Source organism: Rhagoletis zephyria, unplaced genomic scaffold (assembly GCF_001687245.7).
Source record: "Rhagoletis zephyria isolate East Lansing unplaced genomic scaffold, Rhagoletis_zephyria_1.1 Rzeph_scaffold_00224, whole genome shotgun sequence".
Lineage (NCBI taxonomy): Eukaryota > Metazoa > Arthropoda > Insecta > Diptera > Tephritidae > Rhagoletis > Rhagoletis zephyria.
In genome coordinates, this window is record NW_016157308.1 from 72,108 (window position 1) to 91,281 (window position 19,174).

The following is a 19,174-nucleotide window of genomic DNA, read 5'->3' on the forward strand; positions in this document are numbered from 1 at the left end:
ATAAATACAATTCGTTGTTTGTGGTATTTTTGTTGTCGTTCCGTTTCCATTTCAATTGCTCAGAAACTGTTTATTTGTTGTTTCATTTGCTATCTCGCTTACACGCACACAATACGTCCATGTTTTGTCACCATTTCCACACACACACACCAATCCACTGGCGCGTTCTCCGCAATCAACTCAAACGCATACGCCCATCTGACATGCCATTTTCCATTTCCATTTCCATTCCCATTCTCATGGCAAAGTCTCGCACTGCCATTCGTACACTCGCAATTGCATTCGTATTCGTAATTCATACATTCGTATTGCACACATTCACAATCGTAACGAGGATAAATAGAGCAGCAGCAGCAGCGATACGAATCGAACGCAACAGCGATCGTTGTGTCACAACAACAACATGAACGCAATATGCCAAGCAAACACAGCAAATAAACAACAGACAGTGGCGACAGCAGCAGCAGTTGAACTTTTCTTTTTTTTTATTTACCTGTCTGCGCCGCTAGCCCCACACTGAGCCACCGCACAAAATCACCACACCACCCTCACTTGCTGGAACGACGCGCCGCTCTTTTGCCTACCAAGCGCTAACCTCCGCTACTCACTCATCGACACTTTACTCCTCCTCGTCGACTTAGATTTGCATTTTTTTTTTTTTTTTCAATTTCTTATCCCATTTCAATCCCCTCTAACATTTTTAATGCAGCGCGCGTTGCTGTTGTGCCACTGTGGAGTACAACTACAAATACAAATACAAATACATTTCTCAAAGCAAAGCAAACACACAATTACAGCTACAGCCGCACACTCCAACCATAACAGAAAATATACAGTTGCAGATACAATTGGGGAAATGTGTGTTGTATTGCTTTTGCTTTTGTTGTTGTTGTTGCTGTTGCTGTTGTAGTTATTGTTCTGGTTTCATGCTCGCGCAACGGCAGCCAGCACACATTTCAAATCGGTTTCATTACGAATTTGTCATTCGTAAGCGAAGGTAATACAATAAAAATTTTTGCTGTGCGCGCTAAAACTCTGCAACTCGTTCTGTTCGTCGTCGCGTCGCGTTGCGTTGCGTTGCCGCATTGCCGTGTTGGGCAGTGTTGTTTTGCCGTTGACATTGCCATTGTGGCTCAAACGCGTTCGGTGTTTATTCGTAGGCTGCGCAAGCCATTTGGTTATTCGGTTCAGGTGTAGAGTAATCACTGGTAGGGACGGTTTAATTTCGATGAGCGCGCGTTTATGTATGTGTGTGTGTCTGTGCATGGCAAATGTACGGAGTGTTGTTTTGCATTTGCCGTCGCCAATTGGCGACATTCGTCAAGTGAGCGGTGTCAGCAACAGCAACTGACAAATACTAATCGGTTGGTATCTATTAGTGCGGATTGTTTTTTTATAAACAAATAATTCGATTTGCGTAAAACTAATTAAGAAAATTTTAAATGTGTGTTTTGTGAACTTACAAGTGGAGGTGAAAAAAACAACGAATTAATTGGTGACACAGTGTGTATCATTGAAACTAAGTAGCAGTGTTTAAAATTGTTTTGTGGTTAAAATAATTTTACGTAAAAATTTATGAAAAATAAGTGGAACTTTAAAAATAAATTTATGCATTCAAACATCATCAAAAAAAAAACATTGAACATTAATTGTAAAAAGTAGTTGCCGCAATTATGTAGGCATTTTATTTTGCCAGATAGTTTACAATTGAAAGCTTAAAAAAGATTCGTAGTAGGTAAAGATTTAAAGGGCGCAAAATACAAAAACTGCAGCAGCTTAAATAAACCCGTTTATGGAAGAACGATTGCCTTATTTTCTTTGGTAATTTTCTTCAAAGGGGAACAATTTCGTATTGTTGGTGGATGAATCTCCCAACAGGGTGAAAAGATGATATGCATATTTTGGAAAAAATTTCGGCCATCGCTTGTCAATTGTTGTTTGTAGACAAACCGGTTTTCCAAATATAAGTATTTGACAAATTTTTTTGTTAAATCTTCATTTCAAAATTTCGAAAATTTAACCAATTGGACATTATATTCGGGTCTTCCCTTGCATGAAGTTCTTCTGGCACCAAAACACTAAACTATTACAAATCACAATAAATATTTTTCATTATTTCTGTTGCTAGGAAAGGAGTGTGGCGGATGCTGTAAATTTTCTAGAAGAACTAAATATATGAGCTTTTTTTTCTTAAGACCTGCTCACTGATTTAAGAAATTTTGATAGGGGAAAATTTTTTTTCCCATTTCTGGTGCATAATTTAGTATCAATTTTTAGTTTCCCTTGAGAGCTACAGACAGGTCTTATAAAAAAATTCTAAATTTGAGTACAAAAAGGCACGCTTTCTGGTATTCCACTACGTATTAACTTGTAAAACGAGTTCTGAAAGAAAGAAAATCTTCATTTAAACACTAGTCAACGCGAACTTCTCGAAATATCATGTCAACCGACCTCAGTTTTGAGAAAAAGATAAGTCACCTGCAATGCGTCCAGCACACTTCTCCGGTGATATTAACAAACTTAAATTAGTTAGACCAAACCCTAATTTTCTCTATAAAAAAAGTTATGTACTTGTTTTTGTCATATCACGGTAGGCCTGACCTAATGAGTGGAGCTATGCAATGCCTTCGTTCCAACTGACATAAAATTTTGTGAATGCCCTTCAAAAACAAATCGTGAAAAAAGTTAAACAATGCCATATTTTTTTTCTACTTTTTGAGCTCAACGTCCGGTTTTCGCCTAAGAAGAATACGAAAGATTGTGTGTTTAGCAAAAGTTAGTATTAAAACTAACATAAAAAAACTTATAATGTCATCGGCGATACTACAAAACGTGCTATGTCATTTATTATCTATCACCTGTATTTGAACGCTCTTGTTAAGCGTTCATCTTCATCAGCCAAATGAATACAGGTTTCTCTTCAGTTTTTAAGAGAGTATGTATACCGATGCACGGCATAGGTAAGAAACCATCTAAGCGCCAAAGCTAATAATGGACATACAGTCGAGATTCGATGGTCCGACCACTCGATAATCCAAATATTCAGCAAACCGAACGGCTGTTCTCATAGCATTACCTACTCAGTAATCTGAACTAATTGCAATTCTATAATCGGAAAATGCATTTGAAATCAAAAAATACTTAGAGGTCGCTCAAAGCGCCCAAAATTTTCCATGTATTTTATATGGGGAAAAAACAACTTTTCGTAGAAATGGTATAGAATCAATAACAATCAATATTTTCCTACCAGAAAACTCTGTTTATCTGCAGGAGATTACCAATAATAATACCCAATTATGTATTTAACCATTTTTTCATCGCAACTAAAATTTATAGGTCCGCCATAAACCCACAAAAACCCCGAAAAATTCAATGGGGGTACAAATAAAAAGTCGTTGTTATTAAAAAAGTTAAATAAACAACTAGGTACTATTATTGATAGTCTCCTGAAGAGAAAAACAGTTTTCCGATAGAAAAATATTTATTTTCAAGAATTCTTTACCATTTCTACGAAAACTTTTACTTTTCCCATATAAAAATACATGGAAAACTTTGAGCGCTTTGAGCGACCACTAAATATTTTTGATTTCAAAATAAAAAATAGGAGTATACTTTTTTCGATATAGAACAATCCTAGGGGGTGAGAGCATTACAATTCCGACTTTACTGTTTTTCGACCACCCTATTGTGCATATTTATCAGTTTATGTGGTGTGATGATCGTGATTAGACAAGAAATGAAAAGTAATTTTTTAAAGTACATACTTATTTGCGTTACCTCTAATATGTAATTTTATAGGTCTCTCATAAATGAAATGTTTGATTTTTTTTACAAAATATTGTGGTTTCTCTAGATTTTTTCGACTATTTGAATCCGCTCTGGAATCATTAGTTCGGATGATCGAGTTTTGACTGTACTTAGAACGTTTGGCAGTATCATCAACGTAATGCGCTTAATAATAAAAAAAATTCCTAAAGGTGAAAAATTGGCATGTAAAGCTATCTTATTAGTTTCCATTAAAATCACTAAAAGCATCTCATACTTTTCTGATTATTTATCGTCAGAGTCATACGATCTTGCAAATCAATAATAAAAACTTTGTAACTTAAGTTGCGAAATGGCCTTTAAATATGGCAATTAATTTAAAATAATAACCAAAAACCATTAATTTTTTTGGTTTTAGGGCCTGGGAAAGGAACTTGTATACATCTAGGAAACGCCCCTAAAGTTCTAGAAAAAATGTGAAATTTCAATAAAATTTGAGTTTTGCCCATTATAAAAAAATACGTCTTTGCGGAAATTAAAATTCTGTTAAAAAACCAAAAAAAGAATAGTTTTCGATTGTGTCTCACACGAAAAGAATTTGTTCAGCTAGCGTCATTACTTAAAAATTTTAACTAGAAAAAACACTAACAACCAAAAAGAAAGAAAAAATCTATCTCCAACTAAAATAAGTGGGCAAATTAAGGCTTGAAGATAGTTTTGTTCTTTTGATAAAATATTTCTACCATTTACAGTCCAACTCCTCTCTAACGAACTTCTGCTTAATGAAGTCTTTTATATTACTATTATTTAACTAGTTTCGATATATGTACCGAATTTTTCTTTATACAGACAATTTTTGCAGCCTTCACTTGAAAGGGGATGCGTTTCATATTCCATATAATGAATTTATCCGAACGAGTTTTCTTTATGCATCTGTATGTAGATAGTTTAAAAAAAAGTATAATGTGTTTTCAAGGGAGCCACCAAAACTTGAAAAATACAATTACAAAGGTTAATTTCTATCGAAAATGTGCCATCGCTCACATTTTTGGCAGGAGATATTGCTTTACTTCTACATGCCGCCATAATCAGTTAAGAAATGTTCCAGCTGCCGATTCAAAAACGTCCTATCTCAGCACATTTTCAATACGTTTTCAAGTGATATATGTAGGTCGTTTTAGGTATAGGTCTGAGATAGGGTATTTTTGAATAAAATTCTGAAATAGGTCGTTCTTTAAAAGTTTTTTGAGATAGAGCGTTTTCGAACTGGCTGCCGAGATAGGTCGATCTTTCACTCATTAGTCGATATAACGGTGTATTTTTCAGCTTTTTTGCGATTCGTTATAAAATGCATATTTGATCGGGATTTCACAATTCTATCAAAATCGAATTCAACGATCTCAAAAGCGGTTTGCCACGTTTATGGAATTTGTCACCAATAGTGCAATATTATTTGTAGTTTGATGGTTAAAAAGATATCAGCTTTCACCATGTATTGATAAAAATTCAAGTTTTTTTTTTATAGATTTTGGCCGATACTCTTCTTTAAAATCCGTTCCAAGTATTTAAAGGATAATTATTCAATTCGGTCCTACTATTTTTGAACATAATCGGTAGAAAACGTCCCACTGCTCAGCGGCACAGGTTAAATATCAACCGATTGCAAAATAAAAAGGGCGGGTCTGGCTGAAAAAAACTTTGCACCGCCCTAATATATTCATGCTTCTCGTTATTTTTTTTTATATAACAAGTGCAATTTACAAAAAATGATTTTTTGATATTTTGTTGCTAACGGTCTGCCGCATTTTATTTCATAAGAAACTCATGGCAACATACAAATCTGTATGGAAAAAAAGAGCAAAAATTCGTGACCAAAAAAAGTTCTAAAAAATCAAAGACATTTTTTAGCCGTTTGAAACTTGCACATCATCAGACTAAAATTTTCTAAAGACTCAGATTAAAAAGTTGAATTTTTGATGAAAATTTGTTGAATTTTCCTAAATTTTGTGTAAAGTTTGGAACTGTGATTTATATGATTTGGTTAAAGCTTAGATGGTAGATATTTTTTATAGAAAACAAATGTTGCTTAAAAAACATTACAAATATTAGAAAAAAAATCAACACGTGGTCATTTGTTTGAGTCACTATATGTACATATGTATGTATCTACGTATGGCACAAAAATCAAAAGAAAAAAGAAATTTTTAGGCACTAATTCAAGAGATATATATTAAAATTTTTGCTAGTTCTAATATCTGAGTTTACACTGTAACACACATTTGAGTTAAAATATCAAACACAAAGTACATATTAGGTACCTATGTATGTATATTCCAAACTTTACATAATGCATACATATGTATGTATGTATGTATGTACTTTTCAAATAAAAATCCAGAATCTTCGAATTTTTCCATAAAATCAACAAACAATCCCTTTATACATACATACATACATATATCTTTCTCACACAGCAATCACTGACAAATAAAAGTCCACAAAAGTTGAAAAACAAAAACAAATAGCGACAACAATAATACCAACTTCGCAGCCAATGTCAAACGTCTGCCTCTACCTACCTCTCTGAGGCTCCACTAAAGTCACCGCCGTTAAATACACAACGAATGCTCCACAAAAATACCCTAAAGCTTGCGCCACAAACAATTCTCAAATGGCACCACCTACATACATACATATCTACATACATACATATTTCATTTCCAATTGTATTTTCAACCCCCAAAGCAGTCCGAAATCGCAACATAACATTTTCATTACTCACAACCCCAACCCCAGCACCAAAACTTAAAATTATTAAAAAAAAAAAAAACACAGAAAAAGTCCACTGCGACCGCAACTGTTTCCCCTTTTCAAACAAACAATTCGATTCGATTCAATTGCCAATACGTTTCGATCCACCAACAACAAAATCACATCGCCACGAATTAAATCGATGTTGTGCAGCGGCAGCGGCAGCGGCAGTCGCGCAGCAATCACATTTCTCTCATTTCCGACGCAACTACAAAGCAGAGCTGAATGTCATTTTGCCGCTGTTAATGTGGCTGCTGCTGTTGCTGTCGGCAGTGTAGCAGCGTCTCTGCCGCCACTATTATTGCTGTTAAAGTTGCGTCAGCATCACCGTCGGCTTCGTTGTCGGCATCGCTGCTGTCGTTTGCAGTTGGCGTCGTATTTTCTCTCTGTATGTGATTTTCTTTCTTTTTTTTCCGTTTCTGTTCCTTCTGCAATTGCAATTGTATGTAATTGTTGTTTGTCCCTGTTCTGTGTGTTTGTAGTTAGGTATGTGTAGATGTGCAAACTTGTTGTATTTGTGTGTGTGTGTGTGTGTGTGTGGGGGCATATCCGCGCATTTCCTCCGCAATGCCATTCCATTACTCTTGTTGGTGTTGTTGCTGTACACCACTGTGCCCGAGATGTGACTGTGACTGCTTCTGCTTGCTGATTGTGTATTTGGGCGGCGCGCCGTGCGTCTATTTACTATGTGAGTTTTGCATTCGTATTCGGAATGGCAATCGTATTCGTCGTATTCGCCGTGTGTTTCTGTGACTGTCTGCAATCATTTGTCCTCTCATACGCGCAGTGACACGCCGTCGGTACGGTAGTTAAATGCGGTAGTTGGTTAAATTTATTTTGCACTGACTTTATATACGCGGATGTTCGTTTTGTGTGGAGGAGTTTTTTTTGTTTTTTTTAGAAATTATAACTAATGCATAGTTTACGTTTATTAGCTAATTAAATTGGAGTGGTTAATCGGTTTAGAACTGTTTGTGAATTTTTAAACCTTTTTGTGTGTGTGTGTGGTGAGACATTTTAGTGACTGCATGAAGTGCAAAAAAGTCGGTTTGAAACAAAGTTAATTTAAAGAATTAAAACTGGTGTTTTGCAGTTTAAAAAGTACCTCAGTTATTATAGTAAAAAAAAAAAACATAACTTAAAGTTACTAAATAAGCAATTACCTACATAAAGCATTTAATTGCTAAGATAGTTACTTACATAAATAAAATATGCAAATTTCAACTAAATATGTACATATTTGATTTTTGAGCATAAAATCAAAAATTAAAATTTTAAAATGAATACCTACAATAACTAAATATTTAAATATTTTGCTGTTCTAATTTCAATAATTATGTAGTTGATAGCTGATTTCAGAAATATTTAAATTGAATTAATAGGTAGATACATGAATATGAAATCTGTTAAAAAATTTTATTAAAAAAAATATTCAAAACTAAAATTTATGAAAGTAAATATGAGTCGTACATAATAAACAGAATCAAATCGAACTTTAAGGCCGAAAGGACGTACGTGATTTTTTTTTTCTAAATTTTCTTTTTGATGCAGAAATGTTTCTAGAGCATAGAAAAAAATAAATAAATAAATAAAAAATAAAAATAAAAACCAAGTAATTTTTAAGCAAAAGCAAAACCGATTTCAATTCTCATATAAAAGTTTAGGAGTACCGTTAATTTTTTCATGATACAATGATTGGATCGAAACCAGATTAGTATGGGACCACCTCTGAGACACTACCTTTCTGTTGGTCCAAAGTTATGCGGTAACATACATAAAAAAAAAATAAATATAAAATATTCCGACGATCTGATAACCTCCTCCTGTTTTGGAAGTCGGTTAATAAAAAAGTGGAAACTAAAGCAATAGTTTACAAAGGACAACGTTTTCAAGTTGGAATGCAATAAAAATTGCCTATTTCTTTAGTTAAATACAAATTTAAAAAATATATACATACTTTAATTTAACACGGAAAGTGCTGTAGCATTTTGTCTTGATTTGACTTAAATCTTCTTTATTTCTTTGCAAAGAATCTATGCTTTTCAAGCGTTCGGCACTTTTCAGGTTTCCAGCGCTATATACAACTATAATATTTACATATATGTCGTGGGCTCGAAAGCTAAAACATCTGATAAATTAAATGTTTTTTTTTTTTTGTTGTATAAAAGTGCCAGAGTTAATCTGTGTTAAAAATATGCAGAACAACGAAATTTTCCACAAATGTTTCATTCGAACTTACGGTTCGGCCAAACCACTTTTCTATAAAAGTTTAATATCCGCTTCGATCAATTTTTAATCTTTAAAATTTTGGGCACTTTTTTATTTTGATAAATATGTTAATGCCATGTTTATTTACTTGCTAGAAGACTTTCTTCTCATCAATCTCAACTGATTATTGTAAATTATTATTTTTTTTATCAAATATGATTTTTTTACTGCGTATGTAAATTATATATTTTATTCGTAGTTTTTGGATTGTTCTGAATAAAAACAAGACAAATTTACATCGTGCTTTTAAATTCCCGCACCGTTGAACCGAACCGAAACTCCGGTCCAAACAAAAAAAGAAAAAAAAAACGTTTTGACGAACCAATCCAAAGGTGTGAGACCGGTTTAAACCGTTGAACCGAACCGACAAAGTTTTTAATCCAAGTCACGTCCCTGATATCTATATACTCTCCGAGAAAAATTGTGCTCTAAAAACAAGTCCGGCTGAGAACACATTTTTAATTTTTCGTTCTTAAAATTTTTAAATCTTTTCATTCTGAAACGTTCTAAAAATGTCAATAATCATGAAAGTTTATGTTAACGGTCTCCCAAAAAATTCTCAAAACAAATCTTTTTTCTTGACTCCGTATAAAAATTTTCGCAGTTACCGCACTTCTGTGACATAAATTCTTGATTTCGGTTTCATTTAAGTGTAAAATTGTATTTGTTTTTTTTTTTTTGAGTGCACATATCTACTGTAGATTTCGAATTTATGAGGTTTTGAGGTACAGTTTATATTTGTGCCAAGTCTGTATTTGAGGAAATCTGTGTAAAAATGCCATAATGCATTAAATAGACAATCAGTTGGGTTCCAAAGTAAGCATTGGTTGAGCATTTCAGAGGCGGTTACAAATCGGGACAGCTTTCATTTTGTATAGTCACCATAAATAATACTGTGCGTCAAAAGGTTAAAGTTTGAAAAATTTATTTTATGTATAAATTATGGCAACCCTGTTTGAAAGTATAATAAAGAAATTAATGTTGTACTTCTGTTCGCAATTGCAGACTATTTTCGTCCAAAAAGGCGCCCTGCCGGGGAATGTTTTTGTTGAACATTTCAACCTTAGCCCCAAAAATGTGTGCCAGTAAATATTACTATTGGGGTATTCACAACGGTGTCGTAACTGTCGTATTGTTGTATTTCGTACACTTTAAACGCCTAAAAAATATGTTAAGGGGGTTCGCAAAGTACCATCAAAGTCATATTATGAATTTTCGCAGTCTTAAAAAATAGTTGGCTGTGGTTTCAAATTCTCTAAACATTGATTTAAGCTTTTAAAGTTTACGACATACAACAATACGACACTTACGACACCGTTGTGAATCCCTCATATGTATATACCATTTAAGACAAGATTTTTTAATTATTTTCAGTTCACCATTTTTATACAATAAGAACAATAAGTTTTTCATACCAATGCCAGGAAACGATCAATTCAGGGAAAAATTCAAAATCTTATCGGATTGACTTGAAACTTGTCAGACGGTGGTTTTTGGGGTCGTTGATTACGAATTTGGCATTGGCGGATCCAATATGGCGGAAGATATTTTTAAAATCGATCGCATTAGCTTCAACTCTGTTAGTAAGGAATTTTTCGTTGTCGCTGATTGCGAAGAAAAACTCAGAAATAAAAAAATTAAATAGTGGATGCAATTTGGTCTACATTTTTATTATCGTTGAACTGACTTGAAACTTGTTTCATGATTGTTTTAGGGGTCACAAAAAGGTCGAAAATAACAGTTACTTTTTTCGATGTTATAACAGTCCGGGGCAAAATATTATCGTAGAAGAAAGTTATCAATGTTCCTTTGATGCCAGGACCTCCTGGATAAGAATACTAGATTATTTTTATCTTTCGAAATTTTAGGGAAAGAAAATAATAATTGATTTTTTAGTCCAATAATAACAGAAAAAAAATCCTTTCCTAATAATAAACCAACTGCTTATCCAAATTAAGCAAATTTGATACCAAATGCAAGAGGACTGAAATAGCTTTCAAACGGAAATACCTAAATGTAGGTTACCACCTATTTATATATATTTTTTTATAACGGGTGATTTTTTTGAGGTTAGGATTTTCATGCATTAGTATTTGACAGATCACGTGGGATTTCAGACATGGTGTCAAAGAGAAAGATGCTCAGTATGCTTTGACATTTCATCATGAATAGACTTACTAACGAGCAACGCTTGCAAATCATTGAATTTTATTACCAAAATCAGTGTTCGGTTCGCTTTACGTCCGATTTATGGTCTACATAATCGACCAAGTGAGCAAACAATTAATGCGATTGTGACCAAGTTTCGCACTCAGTTTACTTTATTGGACATTAAACCAACCACACGAATGCGTACAGTGCGTACAGAAGAGAATATTGCGTCTGTTTCTGAGAGTGTTGCTGAAGACCGTGAAATGTCGATTCGTCGCCGTTCGCAGCAATTGGGTTTGCGAAACACATTTCGAACCGAACACTGATTTTGGTAATAAAATTCAATGATTTGCAAGCGTTGCTCGTTAGTAAGTCTATTCATGATGAAATGTCAAAGCATACTGAGCATCTTTCTCTTTGACACCATGTCTGAAATCCCACGTGATCTGTCAAATACTAATGCATGAAAATCCTAACCTCAAAAAAATCACCCGTTAATTAAAAGAAATTCGTATACATGACCCAAGGTTTGTTCTATGGTAATTAAATAACATTTTTTATTGAAATATTTTGCAATAGGTGGCATTATTCATTTAAATATTTCGATTTGAAAACTATTGCGGTTTGCTTATTATTAAGAAAGGACTTTTATTTCGGCCTGAAAAAATTGTTGACCAAGTTTAACTGTTATTACTGGACTAAAAAAACTAAAAGTCCGGGTTAACCGAACGTTACAAAATATATGATCCCCCTTCGTCGGAATAAAGCAACACTAAAATAGTCAAAAGAATTTTATTTCAACATCGACTTTGTTAGTCCAATATCATTATGTTAATAGTGAAAAAATTATTGAAATTATATTTTACAGCATCGGTTATGAATAATCATTCGAAACATTAAAATTACACAAATCTAAAAAATAAACTGAAAACTAATCTCCAAAGCGAATACAAAGTGATTGAATTAAAAAGTGTAAAGAAAAAGTCAATGCGAAATCATCAAAAACACAAATAAAACAAAAACTACTAAAAGTGTTGTTAACTCGTGCGAAGTAAAAAGCATTTAAACTAAAGAAATAACACAAAATACCGCTCGCAAAAACAAAAAAAAAAAAACAAAACGCAAACGGCCATTGTCGCATGTGACAAAAAAGCATGGATTCTACCGTTACGGATGCTCATTCGTTAACAAGTGAACACAGTGTTGCCTCCTCCACGTCGTCATCGTTGGCGCTGCATGGCGCCGTGTTAGCGGCTGTTAAGCGCGAACGTTCACCAACACCGGTTTCGGTTTCAGTTTCGGATTCGATCGGCAAGGCAATGAACACCATTTCAGTGGCAACTAATCTTACAAACAATAATCACAATAATAATATTAATATCCACAACAACAACCACAACAACAATAATAATAGTCCACGTCACAAACTGAGTCCCAGTTATCATCACAGCAATAACAATAACAACAGCATACTGTTGGCGCACAGCATGAATCCCACTGCGCTGCTGATGCATCATCAGCAACAGCAGCAGCAGCACCAGCAACAACAACAACAACAACAACAGCAACAACATCAGCACCAACAACAACAACAGAATGGCGCACGTGATGGCAATGGCAGCCGCGGTGGCGGCAGCGGTCCCGGCGGCAGTGGCGCTGGCTCGCTAAGCGGCAGCATCGGTGATGATCGCCCCTCCAACGGCCGCCTTTCGCATACCGGTCGCGGCTCCAGCTGCTCGCCAGCCAGTTCCCCCACACGCCATCCCAGCGCCGTCAGTCCGGTGACATCGCTCAATCATACGATGATGCAACAAATGCAACAACAACATCACCAGCTAAGTCCGCCACCACATGTGACGGGTGTACCTACGCCCAATGGACTGCCCGCTGGCTTGCCGCCGCGCATGCCGCACGGTCTGCCGCCTCACTCGCTCGGCTTGCTCAACTCGCTACAAATGATGCATCACGCCTCGCCGCTGGAGCTGATGGCCGCTGCCCATCATCATGTGCCGCCGCGCTCCTATAACAGTCCGCCACCCATTTCCACCTCGGATCCCAGCGCCAACGAATGCAAGCTGGTGGAGTATCGTGGCCAGAAGGTGGCCGCATTCATTATTAGTGGTGACACGATGCTATGTCTGCCACAAGCTTTTGAGCTCTTCCTTAAGCACCTGGTGGGCGGTCTGCATACCGTCTATACGAAGCTGAAGCGACTCGATATTGTACCGCTGGTGTGCAATGTGGAGCAGGTGCGAATACTGCGAGGCCTCGGTGCCATACAGCCGGGCGTCAATCGGTGTAAGCTGCTCGCCTGCAAGGACTTTGACGTGCTGTACAGGGATTGCACGACTGCCAGGTAGGTGGATGTACCAAGTAATGCATAGGCGTTGTGTAAAGTGGGAACATTGTGGAATGAATGTGGGGTTGTGGTTCCAAAACGTTGACTGGGGTCTATTGAATATGTTTGATAGAGGATGTTAAGACTAGGGAATGGAGCTTGAATTTATTTTTCTTCAAATTGCTCTGGAATTACCAGATATAAATATAGCGTTGCAAGGTCAGAGCAATAAAATATGGTTGCATAAATTGAGTTATTGGGTTTGTACATTTTTGCGAGACTTCTAAATTCTAAACTTTATGGGCTGGTTTCTCCAACTCAACTTAACTTAGTCAAGCCAAATTTCTTGACTTAGTCAAGAATAAGCTGTGTAAAACGTAGGCTAACTTTTGACTTAAGTCCGAAAAGTGGCTAAACTAAGTTAAGTTGAGTTGGAGAAATCAGCCCTATGTTTCAAGATAAGATTAAATTAAATTATTATAAACTGATATCAGTATGTTCTTACCGGCCCTCTAATTGTCAGAGCCACATGACCTATAAAAACACAAACCCCCATTTTTTTTAATAGGTTGATTGCGCGTTCAACTTTTGTTGAATTTGACTTGCTTTGAAAAACTTATATATACTTTGATTTTCCGCTCTTTTCGGACACATATGCATAAATCCACGATTCGGTAAAGTCTGTGCTGTTCACTAAGTGTTTGAGAGTATCCATCGTATTTCTCCAGAATATTTTAGAACCTTCGATTTGAGTGTTCGCCAAATTATGCGGAAACGAGCGCGAACAAATATTTCGTATTCCCAATGGGTTTATACTTAAGATTTCGATATCATTTAATATTATTGTTATCAGGGATAAAGACCCGTGACCTTAAGATCTATTGTGTCTCGGTCTTATATGTAGTGATACGAGTTTATTATATGTCTATCAACTCAATGTCCGAGAGAATTTCTAGTATTTGGACTAAATATCTACACCTTTTCCAATAGTATTTCAGAAAAACACAAATGTATTTCAGAAAAAGCCAAATGAAATTCAGAAAAGGGCAAATGTATTTCCGAAAAGGCCAAATGTATTTCAGAAAAAGCCAAATGAAATTCAGAAAAACACAATTGTATTTCAGAAAAGTTCAAATTATTTTCAGAAAAACGCAAATATGTTTCAGAAAAGGGCAGATGTATTTCAGAAAAGCACAAATGTATTTCAGAAAATATGCGTCAAGTAGTTTCTTTACCCATTCTGCAAATTCAGCATTGCTTAAGCGAATATATTACCAGTTTAGTCAGAGGTAGTTCAGACTGAGTTATTTCTGGATATGCTCGTGCATCCCACATATTTTTCTTTTTAAAACAACAAAAACTAATAAATTAGAGCATATTAAATTAATCAAAATTAAGATAAAGCAAAAGGAAATAAAAATATTTTGAAAAATTTAATGAAATTGGAAATTTTTTTATTTTTAAAATAATAAAATATAAAAATTAAATTAGAAAAAGCAAAACTGGAAGAAAATAGTACCTACTTAAAAATAAAATAAAACTATATAAAACAAAAAAATTTTATTTCGCAAACAAAAATTAAAAGAAAATTAATTTAAAAAGCCAAAAATCTTAATTCAAATAAACTAACAAAAATTAAATGAAATAAAACAAATGTATTTTTCTTTTATAAAACAATAAAATATACAAATTAAAAGAAAATTAAATAAACAAAAGGAAAACAAGTTAAATTAAAAAAGAAGAAACAAATAAAATGAGTTTCTAAAATTTAAGTAAACTTGAAAAATATACTTGTTTTTAAATAATAAAATCTATTAATTCAAAGAAAATGTACCTAAAAAAAAATACTAAGAAACAAAAGTTTCTAAAAATTAAATTAAATTTAAAAAATATTCTTCTTTTTAAAACAAAACCCTAAAAATTAAAATATGTATTTTGTTACCAAAAAATACATAAAGTAAGTTTCTAAAAATTAAATAAACGTAAAAAAATATATTTGTTTTTAATCAATAAAATCTTAAAATTCAAAGAAAGTTTAACTAAAAAATAAATAAAAAATTATTTGGAAACGGAAGTTCCTAGAAATTAAAAAATATTATTCGTTTTACAACAAAAATTTGTAAATTAAAATTTCTTTTTTTTTACGAAAAAATACATAAAATAAAGTTCTAAAAATTAAATGCAATTAAAAAACATATATTTTTATTTTTAAAACGATAAAATCTACATATAAGAGATAATTAAATTAAAAAATTGATGTAAAAAAAGTTCGCTGCCCGAGAACTCGAACTCGGATCTCTCGAATGGCACGCCTGTGCTTTGCTCACTCGGCCATTGCGACTGTTGGAGCAGCGCGAGCTAAATGATATGCAAGTGCTTTCTCTCAGAATAACTTTTCACCACGAGTGGTGAATGAGAGAGCTTTTTTCTATGACTTTTGTGCCAGAAAAACAAAAGTCTTTCAAAAGATTTTGCAAGTAGGGTTCGAAATTTCAGACTTTGGTATCGATACTGAGTACTCATTCTGGCATCGAGCTCATGGTATCGATACTCTAAAAGTATCAGGGAAAAAGTATCGATACTACTCAGTATCGGACTCATTAAAATACGTTTTTTGGGATACTAAAATTATTTTATTCTTCAATCGTATATCTAGTTATTTCCTGAAATTAAAACAATAGAAATTTAAAATATTTAATTTTTATTTCATTGCAGAACTTACTTTCAGGTTAGAAGTAATTTTAACGTCAAATGTACATACATATATATATATATATGTATATATATACTTTCACGAATTTCAAGTTTTATTAAGAAATGTTGTAAAGTTTTAGTATGCATTTTTGTAGCCTATTCAATTTTAGTATAATAATGTGCACACTGAGAAAAGAGTTTAGTTACGTCAACTAAATATGTTTTTATCAACACATGATTTGGTTATAGTTACATTATTTGTTTATAGTTACCAAATCATGTGTTGAGAGGAATATATTTGGCTGGCTTTTTTCTGAGTGCAAGTTTGAATTAAAAGTCAACGGTAGTAGGCTACACGTAAATTTGAATAGGTTACAGAACTGCATTCCCAAAAAGTTTCTAAAAAATCTGCATTTTCGTGAACTTTGCGTAAAGTTTTATGGCCTTATTCATAAAAAATAAAAAAGGTTTATAAACTGAAAAATGTATGAAAATGTCATTTTATTAAGCTCTTTAAACCTACTTTGTTTTTTATGAATAAGGCCACTAAACCTTCACTTATTTGGTTTATGTTATGCAACAGAATACACGCAATTGCAGTTTATTTTAAGTGATAGACAAAATAGTAATCCATATAAGCAAAGAAAGCAATGGAAGAAAAAGTTTAAAAAGTGAGCGTTTTAAAAAGTATTCGATACTACGAGTACTTTGCAAAGTATCGAGTAAAATCACCAAATAAGGTATCGAGTATTAAAGTACTCATTTTTATACCCTCAGTATCGATACTTACTCAGTATCGATAGTATCGTTCGAACCCTATTTGCCACATTTCTTTCATTTGTCTTACGAAAGACTTTTTACTATTTTAGCCAGAATTGCCCTGTAAGAATTTTATTCTTGGCTAACTGTATCTTCGCAAACCTAGCCATAATTTTCTAAATTAATGTAAATTTAAGATTTAAGAAAAATTCGAATAACATAATAGGTAAAAGGGATTTTATCACTAACACAAAAACGCAGTACTTTGTTAACGCACATTAATATCTAATTACTCGTAACTTTGGTCTTCATACTAATATTTTTTTTTTTTAAGCGCGATCTAATTAATATTTTTATAACAGTTATTAAAGTTTATGCTTTATATCTCGCGCTCTATTAGTTTGGGCCAGAAAAACAGGCATTTAGACCACCGTGCACCGTCAAAACAAAAAGTATTCGCGTTCAGCATTAAAAAAGAAATAAGTGCACCAATACTAACTACCTAGAAAAGTGGGTATTGGAAAGTTTTCAACCGGAAAAACAGTTGACAGCGCACGCATGCCAGTTACAAGCGCAAGCAGCAATAACGAAAATAACAATAATAATAGCAAAATATCGGTCGGTAACTAAAATAACAATTTGAAATGCATAGAGAATATTTGGTGAGGCGCAAACGAAGCTGTATGTATGTATATTTATGCAACAACAATAACTAGTACCCATGCTTGTAAATAGTTACTTACAACATTTTTTTGCACTAATCAGTGCGCACACAAAAACTCCAAATCGAGTGAATATGCACTCGTGCTTACATATATATAGTATTTATATGTACATCCATACATATATACATACTCGTACGTCGATGCAGTAAATTCGTTTGCATTGCGTATTTCCGTTTAATGTCATCGCGAACGAATGTCCAACCAAGCGATCGAAAAACTTTTGTGATTACCTCGCAAATTGTTGTAAATGTTATTGTTGGCTGACAAGCCTGCCTCGCTTATTCTAACACACACAGCCGTGCGCACTTTCGATATGCACATATGTATGTACGAGTGTGTGTGTGTGCGCGTTTGTATAAATCTAGCCTAAATTAGGGCGTGTGTGCTAGGGACGCGCTTGGCAATGGCGGCGGCGGCGGATGTTTGCTCGTAAGCAATTGCATACACTTTGACATTTCCAGACTTGCAATTGGTTTGCATTTGCCATTTAACTTACACATTCTTCTGTATAAGTGTGCATGTGTGTGTGTGTGTGTGTGTGTGTTTATTCATATCAAAACAGAGCGAAAAAAGCAGAACTACAGAATTGTAATTGAAGTTGTTCGACAGCGTAGCTCAGTGCTGTAGCTCTCCACTCATTCTATTTACATTGATTTGCTAGTCGCACGCAATTGTGTGAGCGCTACGCCCCGTTTTTATTTTGCAGTGACTTCTAAGTGACTGCTAAGGTTTTTCGCATGCGTATGCGTGTGTGTGTGTGTGTGTGTGTGTGTGTGTGGGTCTAGTTTTTATTGATACTCATTTTAATTTCTAACAATAGCGGAAACAGGAAATGAGAAAATTTCTTAGTCTACGTTCGTACACGGCGTGGAGACGTCAATGACGATCGAGTATAACTGCATATTTTTGCATTGATTTTTGCTACTTTGTGCTGTTCGCATTAGGACAATGGAATAAAATACGTTGCGTGTACTTTTTAGAGTTCGAGAACTGTTACCGCCTACACTCTAAAATTTTTTTGTTTAAATTTGCGCATATTCAGATAGGCAACCAAGTTTTCTCTCTTTATGAATATAAATTTACACATCGTGTTAATTAAATTAAACACCGCCCGTTTACTTTTACTTATCATATGTGTGGCGTGGAACAAATTTCAAATTAGTTTGCTGACTTCTAAAAATTTATTGTTCACAATTTCGCAGTTTACTCATAAAATGTTTGAAATTTGCTCTAAAAAATTTTTGTTTAAGTTGACGCTTATAAAGAGAGGCAACTAGTTTCCTCTGTTAATGCGTGCAAAATTAAACGTTGTCTGTTTACTTTTACATACCAAATTTGTGACGTAGAGTAAAATTACACACAAAGTGTTTAAATTTTTGCAATTTTAAAAATTTTTTAAACATCTCATGTTCGAAATAAAATCTTGAACATCCTGTACGTATATTTATACAGATTCTGGTTGAAAACTAAACACTTTTCCGTAGTAGTTTTACATGTACTTCTTAAAGTGTATAAAGGATTTAATTTAAAGGCCTCTATGAAGACCTTTTATTTATAACTTCAACAGTAGATATTTTGTAATGGCTGTTATAGATTTATGTTTGTACTTTCTAAGCTCTAAACCTCATCTCGACAACTTTCTAGTCCAGAGCAACCCATACTT

The 19,174-nt window shown here is 34.0% G+C and overlaps 1 protein-coding gene across 12 annotated transcripts in view; it reads left to right on the plus strand.

Moving 5' to 3' along the window:
- The first annotated feature begins 988 nt into the window (after nucleotides 1-988).
- dac (dachshund family transcription factor) overlaps nucleotides 989-19,174 on the plus strand; it is a 72,312-nt gene continuing 54,126 nt past the window's right edge. For 6 of the 12 annotated variants that reach the window (XM_017609444.1, XM_017609447.1, XM_017609445.1 and 3 more), the window contains exon 1: nucleotides 11,864-13,351. In XM_017609444.1, the coding sequence (XP_017464933.1) occupies nucleotides 12,150-13,351 (1,202 nt within the window). In that variant the 5' untranslated portion in view covers nucleotides 11,864-12,149. The other 6 variants (XM_017609440.1, XM_017609439.1, XM_017609441.1 and 3 more) reach the window with 6 other exon arrangements.